At 50.8% G+C, this 9,517-nt stretch overlaps 1 protein-coding gene across 4 annotated transcripts; it reads left to right on the plus strand.

Annotated features, from left to right (window-relative positions):
- The first annotated feature begins 6 nt into the window (after positions 1-6).
- On the plus strand, positions 7-9,309 carry SUGP2 (SURP and G-patch domain containing 2). 4 transcript variants are annotated; one of them, XM_057387545.1, is made up of 9 exons: positions 7-294; positions 1,315-2,940; positions 4,012-4,129; positions 4,811-5,298; positions 5,495-5,606; positions 6,096-6,598; positions 7,085-7,149; positions 7,762-7,898; positions 9,189-9,309. In XM_057387545.1, exons 1-9 carry the CDS (start codon positions 180-182, stop codon positions 9,307-9,309), a joined length of 3,285 nt encoding a protein of 1,094 aa, XP_057243528.1. In that variant the 5' UTR covers positions 7-179. The 4 variants fall into 4 exon arrangements, with proteins under 4 accessions (XP_057243528.1, XP_057243529.1, XP_057243530.1 ...); XM_057387546.1 differs by lacking the exon at positions 9,189-9,309 and having other exon boundaries at positions 7,056-7,149; positions 7,762-7,862; XM_057387547.1 differs by lacking the exons at positions 7,762-7,898; positions 9,189-9,309 and having other exon boundaries at positions 6,096-6,364; positions 6,484-6,598; positions 7,085-7,143.
- Positions 9,310-9,517: the final 208 nt, after the last annotated feature.

Raw genomic sequence — 9,517 nt, forward strand, 5'->3', positions numbered from 1 at the left:
CGGCGGGGGGAGCCGGGTGCCGGCAGCGGGAGGCTCCTCAGGCCGCTCCTCCCCTCAGGCCGCGGCGGGAGCTCGGAGCCCCGCGGGACCCGGGCCCGCTCCAGGCCGTGCCGTGCCGTGCCGTGCCGTGCCGTGCCCCGGGCGGGGGCCGCGCCGTGCGGGGCGGCTCCAGCGGGAAAATGGCCTCTCGGAGGATCACCCGCGAGACGTTCGAGGCCGTGGTGCAGGACAAAGTTAAACGGTACCGCATGGAGCGGAGCGATGCCGCGGGGGAATCCATCCATCATTTCAAAGGTGAGGAGGAGCGGGATGTGCCGGCTATTCCGGGAGCTGCCTGCCATCGCCTGCCATTAATTTGCCTTCTGCTGGTGTTTTTCCACATCCATTTTTATCGAAGAGGCGAACAGCTGGCTTGGACTGACACCGTGCAAATTCTGAGGGGAAAAAATGGAAATTCAGACAAAGGAATTCTGTTCAGGCAGCATCAGAGAGTGGGTCCAATTTCAGCGAGGTCTCCAGGGACGTTGCTGCAGGATGGAATTCTGTTGATGGCTGATAAGTTAAATAAATGTAGGAGTGCATTGGAAGCCTTGGGGTCTTTGTGTTTGCTGTTATTTTTGGAGAAAAAGCCCAAAGCAGGACATTGACCTCATGAGCATGACACAAAACGTGATCCCCAAATTATTTTACCATCTAAATTTGAGATTGAAAATGTCCAGAAAAGCACTTGGATCACATTCACGGGGATGGACATTCATAGGAGAGCCTTAAAATGAAAATCTGTTATTTTTATAGTTSTATGAACCCTGAAGAAATAATTTACATCAAACACTTCCATTTTCTTTTCAATATTCTTTACTTTCCAAATCAAACTCCTGGGATTGGCGAATAGGGATCTTGGAAAATGGGAAGCATTTTCTGTAGTAATTAGATAATTTGGTTTGGAGAAGATGGGAGTTTCTGTCCAGCTGTGGAATTCCCCTGGAAGATCTGGTGTGGTTGACAAGGTGGGGATTGGGCAAAGATTGGATTTGATGCTCCTGGAGGTCTTTCCAGTTTTAATTCTGTGAAGCAGAACGTTCAGGTTTTTGATGGTTTTTACGTCTCAGGAACCCCAGTAGAAGATCAGGGTCTGAAAAACGAGGAGCAAAGAAAAAGTGGGGTTTAGAGGAGAACTTGAGCTCCTCAATCTGTGTAGGGATTGGAATATGGCAATGGGARCATCCTGGAGTCAGATCTGTGGATTCCCTTCAGAAATGTTGGTATTTTCACTCTCCTRAACCTCTGACCGTGTCTCTGGTGTTGTTTTCCCAGCTCACCCCAGGCCGCTGCCCCGGCCCCGCTACAACGAGAGCTTCCACGACGACGGGAGGTTCCCTCACGACAATTCCCAGCCCCACGAGGACTGGGGCGAGGATCCCAGGGAGGATTATCCCAGGGAAGACTACCCCGGCCCTTCCTACAGAGCTGCCAGCCCGCTGCTCCGCAAGGACAACTATTTCCACGAACAGTTCGGCCGCCCCGCGCCCCGGGAGCGGGAATTCGGCCGGGATTACGGGCGTCCCGCTCCCCAAAACCGGGAATACGGGCGTGCAGCTGCCCCAAACAGGGAGTACGGGCACCCCGCTGCCCAGAACCGGGAGTACGGACCCCAGAGCCGCGACTACGGGCGGCCAGAGAGGGACTACGGGGGGCTGGCACCTCAYGAGCAGGACTACGGCCCCTCCGAGTCCTGGGAGGCCAGCGGGCCGCACCAAGCCGACTTTGGCTCCTCGGATATYTTAGGGGATTTCAGGTCACCGGGGCTGCTGGAAGAGGAATATGGCGGCGTGGAGAATCAGGAGTACGAGGTGGAGTTCGGGGCGCCSGACAGCGAATTCCGGCCCCCGCTGCGGAGGGGAGGCGTGGGCAGGGGCAGGATCCTGCGGGGGAAGCGCCTCACCAGGGGGGTGCTGAAAACCAAAGTGTTCAAAGGAGAGCTCAAAGCGCCCCTCAAGAAGTGGAACGTGAAGAAGCCGCAGCCAGGCCCGGATCCCCAAGCGCTGGAGCAGCCTCTGGAAGCTGCCGAACGCCCCGGGCAGAGGCCACCGCCCCTCCAGCAGCGCCCCAGCCCCAAGCTGCCCCCGCGCCCTCTGGCAGCCCAGAGACCCATCCTGAGGCTGCCCAAACCCGCCCACGTCTTCAGGAACCTCAACTTCGACCTGGTGGATAAATCTGACATTTTTTCCACCTTCGGCGTCGAAATCATCAAGTGGGCCGGGTTCCACGCCATCAAGAACGACGCCGAGTTCTCGCGGCTCTTCGGGGCCCTCTTCGAGCTGGAGACTGAGACCTGTGCCAAGATGCTGGCGTCCTTCAAGTGCTCGCTGCGGCCCGAGCACAGGGATTACTGCTTCTTCACCATCAAGAGCCTGCAGCACGCCGCCCTCAAAACCCCCAAGGTGGACAACGAGTTTCTGAACATGCTGCTGGACAAGGGCGCCGTGAAAACCAAGAACTGCTTCTTCGAGGTGATCAAACCCTTCGATAAATACATCATGAGGCTGCAGGACCGGCTGCTCAAGGGGGTCACCCCTCTGCTCATGGCCTGCAACGCCTACGAGCTCAGCATCAAAACCAACGGCTTCGGCAACCCCCGCGAGATGGCCAACGCCTTCGAGACCACCGTGTCCCTGTGCCGCAAATCGCTGGCTCTGCTGGGCCAGACCTTYGCTCTGGCCTCTGTGTTCAGGCAGGAGAAAATCCTGGAGGCCGTGGGGCTGCAGGAGATGGCTCCGGCGCCAACGCTCTTCCCGAATTTCGACGATTCCACGCTCTTTGGGAGGGAGTACATTGAGAACYTGAAGGCGTGGCTGGAGAAGAGCGGTTATCCCATCCAGATGAAAAAACCTGAGCCCGAATCCACGGAGCAGCTCCAGGCACCCTCCCCTGACACCAAAGGTAAAAAGGGAGGGAGCTGCTCTGGGATGCCTTTAGGATTCGTTTTCTGTGATTTGTKGATGGTTTCAGTAGGTCAGGAATTCCTGACTGTGGGAATTGCAGGTGAATCCCAATCCAGGCTGGGCAGGGTGTGAGCGCTGTCTGTTGGAGCATTTGTGGTGAAATTGTGTCCTCCCTCTCCTCACCTGCTCAGACCCCAAATCCGAGATTTTCACCCCATTTCGCCCCTCCACTTTCACACCTCAAGGTTGAGAGGACAGGACCAGCCTGGAACTGGCTTCATTACAGAGTCAGTGTTTGCATATATGCAAATTTGGAGGTGATACCATCACTGCTTTAATCAGATTGGGGTGTTTCCTTTGGAGAGGTTCATCTCYTGTCACTGAGTTAGGCCAGGGATTCCTCCTCCCCAGAACATTCCTGCTCATCCTGGTTTTTCCAAATTGAGCTTCAGATCCTTTCTCAGGGAGGTCTTGCAGTGCTGGCACTGAATGGATGAAAATTTGTCACTCAGCCCTTCARAGCAGCGTTCAAATCAACTGATTTTGCAACAAATCCTTTTGCTGCATTAGGAAATTGCCTTTTTGAGGATGATTTCACTTCCCCAGGGTGGCCAAGAATAATTTCCTTTGACCACCATGTTTTCCATGATAAACTGGTGCAGAATCTCAGGTGAATTTTAGAGGTTTTCTTCATTTATTTCGGTTTGGGAAGGAAGCACAGACTGAAACACGAGTTCCACCTTCACTCAGGGAAGAATTCCTTCCCATGGAGGTGGCAGAGCTCTGGAGCAGCTGCCCAGGAAGGGAACCTGGAGCCTCCTCTGAAATCCCAAAGACACCAGACATTTCTGTGTCACCTGCTCCAGGTGRYCCTGCCTGGGCCGGGGTTGGATTTGGGATCTCCAAATTTCCCTTCCCATCTCAGCCATCCTGGAATTCTGTTTCCTGTTAATACCTTGAAAAATTGCAAATGCCAGCGTGTCAGACCCCAAAAATACAACATCTTGATACTGTGCCCATGAGAAAAAAGCCATGAGTGGGTTTGATTGGTTTCTGTTTCTCCCCACAGCCCCGCAGCGAGCTGACAGGAAAGTTGTGGACACAATTGAGCAGYTGGTGACCAGCATCGTGTCAGGAACTCTGTCTGCCAAAGACAGGAATGCTCAGAAGAACTGTCCCGAATATTGGTGGGTGTGCTGGAATGCTGCTCCCCAGCAGATATTTGGAGTAGATGTAATTAAGTTCAGTGTTTCACTCGATGCCAAAGATCAAAGCCTATTGTATATTTAATCCACTTCCTTTTTTTTTTTTTTTTTTTTTTTTTTTTTTTTTTTTTTTTTTTTTTTTTTTTTTTTTTTTTTTTGAGAATGTTTTCCTGAGCTAATTATCCCGATATCCCTGGAAATGATCCCGGTGTTTGTGTTGTGTGGAGGAGATCCCGTTCCTTTTGATGTGCCAATAATGGCTCTTTGTCAATCSCAGCCCGAGGTGTTCAAAGCAATTTGCATCGAGGAGGGGAAGGCAGTGAGCAGGGGCAGGTGATAGAGACATCCAGGAGCTAACAGGATTTAGTGTTCCGTGAAAAACCTTGGGAAAGGGAAGCTGAGACACCCCAGTGCATGACAGCACCTCCTCGTGTGTGAGGATTAATTACCCAAATGATTCATGTCAAACCCTACATTATTTATTTCCTTGGCACACTTTCCTTGCTGCTCCAGACTGTTATTCCAAGAAAAACCTGCTCAGGCTCACGCTAACCCAGTAAACACCTGGAARAGGAAAAATCAAAAGGGGGGTGGATTGCTGCGATGTTGTTCTCCATAAATGCAGGGTTTGAGCTGAGCTGTCCCCTGGTTTGTTGCTCTCAGGTTCCTGTGTGACGAGGACAGCCTGGAGTACAAATATTACCGTTTGAGGCTGGCGGAGGAGCAGAGACGGGCCCAGCCCGGCGAGGCTGCCCAGGGCACCGCCCCCGAGTCCCTGCGGGCCCTGCTCTACGCCCGCAGGGTGGCCAGCATCAAACGGAGGCTGTTCAAGAGGAAAAGGCTGCCACTTGTCCCCCAGCGTGCCACCAGGCCCAGGAAGGTGAGGAGAGCAACCACGGGCACGCAGACCGTGCTGTCGGCGGGGACAGTGCTGAAGCACCAAGACAAACATCTTCCAGGTGCAGGCCAGGCCCAGAGCCCCGGGCCAGAGCCCAGCCTGGCCCAGCAAAGCCCTGCCCAGGACAGCCCCTCGGCCTCCCACGGTGCCACCAGCCCCSAGGGCTCCGTGCCAGCCCAGGACAAGGCAGATCCTGAGGATGTGTCAGCATCACCAGAGCCTTTCCCACCGCTGGCCTCTCAGTTTCCTGATGGTGAGTGAGGATTYGGGCTTAGATTGGAAATTTGGAATTATGTCAGGGTAAAAACAACTTCTCATGCAGCTTGATATGTGAAAAGAGTTCCTGCTGGAAGTCCCAAACACCATTTTTTTCATGATACATTCATTTATGATGGGCACTGCCCTTGCCAGGCTCTGGGTGAAGCTCACAGAGCGTTTTGTTCTTGCAGTGGATGCCAAAACCATGGAAACTGCAGAGAAACTCGCCAAGTTTGTGGCTCAGGTAGGACCCGAAATCGAGCAGTTCAGCATAGACAACAGTGCAGATAACCCCGACCTCTGGTGAGTACTGCAGCTGCACAAACACCACCAGGCTCCCAGGCAGTCCCTGCCAGCTCTTGCTCACATTTCTGCTTTTAGGGTGGTCAGGAGCAGAGGATTTGGGGCAATTCTCCCTGGTTCTTCAGCACCTCCATTATGGTGAAATATCTCAGAAAAAAAAAAACAAAACACTTCTCCCAAATGCACCCATTCACTGATGGGTGTCATCATTTCATTTTGATCCTGATAATCCACCCGAATCCTGAGACAGTGAATTTTCAGGATATGCTCTGAATTATCCCAACCACCAGCAGAGTTTGGGAAGTGCTGCTGGACATCAGCTGAGGAGGAGAATTGCTCCAGTTCTCCCCAAACACACCCAAGTGGCCACTCAGAATTCAACCTGAGATTTATTTGTAATGTCTCACTTCATAGCAGCTGAAGAAAATCTCTTCCTGACCTTATTTCCCTGGGTTTTTGTTGTTGTTGTTGTTGTTGTTGTTGGCTCAGGTTCCTCCAGGATCAAAACAGCTCCGCTTTCAAGTTCTACAGAATGAAAGTTTATGAGTTGTGTCCCTCCATCAACTTCAATGCCGAGGCAGCTGAGGCTGGAGAAAATGCCAAAGCTGGGGAGAGAACCCTGGAGATCTCAGAAGAGGAAGAGGAGGAGGAGGAAGAGGAAGAAGAGGAAGAAGASAACGAGGAGGAAGCTGAGTTTGAGGAGGAAACCTCCCAAGCTGTGGAAGAGGCGGAGGGGGACGAGGAGGCCGTGGCAGCAGGTAGAAGTGTGGCAAGGCTAGAGGAAGAGCTGCTTTCCAGAGCAGGAGAGGAGGTGGCAGGAGCTGAAGCGCAGCTTGGCAGCCCCTCTGATGGTGCTGTCCCAAATCTGTCGACACAGGCACCCGGCCCGGCCCCCGGCGCGCGCTTCCCCCGCAAACGCATCAGCAGCAAGTCCCTGAAAGTTGGSATGATCCCGGCTTCCAAAAGGATCTGCCTCATAGAGGAGCCCAAAGGTCAGTGGGCCATGGCAACACTCCCCTTGGTGTCAAAATCAGAAAKCATTTGTAGCTGTCAGGACAAAAATCCCGATTTTTGAGGTGATTTGGTGCCGGTTGTTGGTTAAAAGAATTGGATTTCTTTCATAAAAATGGTGGATTTCTTTTGGATTTCTTTTCATAAATTGGATTTCTTTTCATAAAAATTTCTTTCATTTAAATGGTTAAAGTGGCAGAGGAGAAGCTGAATAAATCATTGGTGTCATGGGGCAACAGCAAAGTTGGTATCAAACATCTTCCTTCAAATACTCTCTTAAGTATATATTTATTTTTTTTAATTCTGATCTTTCTTGTGGCTCTGATCTCTCACTGGTTCTGTTTTAGGTGCAGGCATTGAGYTGGGGTTGAAATGCACTTTTTGGAGGTTTTGTGGCTGCCCTTTGGAGCTCTGTACCAAAATGGTTTTGTTTTGCAGCTGAATTCTGGCTTTGGTTTGCCTTGCAGTGCATGAACCTGTCAGGATTGCTTATGACAGACCCCGGGGYTGCCCTGTCACAAAGAAGAAAAAGGTAAAGAATTCCTCTGCTTTCCATTTCTGCTCTCACTGGAAAAGCCCCAAAGAGGTGTCCCTGCCATAAAACCAAACTAAACCCAAGGAACTTCCTCCTGGAACAATCTGGGCTAAACCTGGGGAGAGCTGTGGCTCCTCCCAAAAACTTTTTTTTTTAGATTTTAACCCTGTGTGTCAAAATTAAACTTTTTTTTTTTTTTAATTGAAAATCTGGGTGTTCATTTTAGAAAAAAGAAAGAAATGGGTGCTTTGCTGCTGGGAAAACAATGCTGTCATTTTCCCAAATCTGTGAGGTTTTATTGAACTGAACAGGGATTGGCTCAGCAAATCATTCAATATTTATTAACAAAAAGCATAATTTATTTTTCAAATGYAAAGGGGCATTATTGGCATTTGAACAGTGCAGTTAAACCGTTTGAGAAGCAGGAATTGGGGCTTTTTTTTTAGGGAATTACCCTTTGAGTGAGTTTTTTTTTTCTGAAGAAGAGAAAGCAGAAGATATTTCTGTATCTGCAGAAATGCAAACACAATTCATGGCAGGGTGGGGGTGGATTGGAGGCATTTCCAATAAATCACAGCCCTCTCTGCCTTTTCTCCTTTTTCTCCCCAGAAACCGAAGGATTTGGAGTTTTCCCACAAGAGGCTGACCCCCAGGAACGTGGGGTTCCAGATGCTGCAGAGGATGGGATGGCAGGAGGGGCACGGCCTGGGCACACGGGGCAGGGGCATCCGCGAGCCTGTCAAAGTGTATGTAAGGAAAATGAGGAAAAATGGGGGAAAAATGGGAAAAATTGGGGAAAATCGGGGAAAATCAGGGATCTGGGAGCAGCCAGACTCACCCTGGCACGGCTTCATTGCCCAGGGTTCTCCCTGGTGCCCCATCTCACCCAGAACTGATCAGCAAAACGCAGGGATCTCTCGGGTTTAGGCAATAATTGGATTTTTTCTCTGATTTTGTGGTTTATTCCACGTGGGGAGAGGTAAGTGCAGCTGGCACGAGGTGAGTTCTGCCTGYACAAAACACCTTTTTTAAAAAGAAAACATTGATTTTGTGATTGAGAGCTGCTGTGCCCAGTCCAGCACAGAACAGAGARTAATTCCTTGTGGATAACATTCCCTTCATTCCCCTGCCCAAAGCAGGAGCAGAAATTTGATTTCTTTATGAATTTCTCCCTTTCCAGTCCACACACACAGAAATTTCCCTTCTCCAGGGATTTCTGTGCTCTCTTCATGCCCTGGGGGCATTCCTGGTTATTTTAATTGGTGATTAATTATGAAATTATTGACTCCTCCATGTTTGCTCTCTTTTCCCACTGGCCATGGTTATATTTCCAGATTTCTGTATTATTCCCATATTTTCCTTCTCCAGCAGGACCAGCTCTGGCCCAGCCCTGGCTCTGCACCCCAAAACCTTTGTTGGGATCAAATCCAGGAACAATTTGGGTTCTTCCTGGAGCTCCTTGCACTGGTTTTGCAGCCAATCAGGGGTTAATTCATTAATTAATTAATGAGGTCTGCTCTGACCACCACATTCTGGAGGTTTCTGGCCTTCATGAGCAACTGGGTTTTTATTAGGAGAAAATGGAGCTTTTAATATGGGAAATTAAGAATTTTTAATATGGGAAATTATAGTTTAAATATGGGAAATTAAGACCATATTAATTAAGTCCCATAAATACCCAAATCAGGGGGTTTTGGGGCATCTTTTCAGCAGAGGATCAGGCCTGAYGTTCACTCATTTCTGAAATACCAAAATCAGGTTTTTTGGCATTTTTTCAGCAGGGGATGAGGCCTGGAGTTAAAATCAATGCCATAATTTGCTCTGCCCTTGATCATTTGATCACTTGAACTGATTTTATCCCCACTGCTCCCGTGCCATCCCCAGGACCCTTTTCCTGTGGGAATTTCCCGTGGAAGGGAGGTGGGGGATGTTTTGGGATGTTTTATGGGATTGGGGCACCCCCTGAGCCCTGCCCATGTCTGGAACCCACTTTTGGGGTCTCAGGCCCCTCTGACTGTGCCCATTCTGCTCCCCAGGGGTGCCACCTCTGCAGGGGAGGGCCTGGGCGTGGCGGGGGAGGAGAACAAAGAGGACGCGTTCGATGTKTTCCGGCAGAGAATGATCCAGATGTACCGGCAGAAACGAGCCAGTAAATAGGTACGTGTGGGATGGGGCAGTACCCACAGCCCAGAGCTGCTCCCAGACACTCCTGCTGCTGCTACGGGGTGCTGGGTCACCCCAAAATCACCCCTGCTGCTGCCACGGAGTGCTGAGTGACCCCAAAACCACTCCTGCTGCTGCCACGGGTGCTGGGTGACCCCAAAACCACTCCTGCTGCTGCTACGGAGTGCTGGGTGACCCCAAA

Source organism: Malurus melanocephalus, unplaced genomic scaffold (genome assembly GCF_030028575.1).
Source record: "Malurus melanocephalus ecotype Western Australia unplaced genomic scaffold, MMel_1.1 scaffold_1249, whole genome shotgun sequence".
Classification (NCBI taxonomy): Eukaryota; Metazoa; Chordata; class Aves; order Passeriformes; family Maluridae; genus Malurus; species Malurus melanocephalus.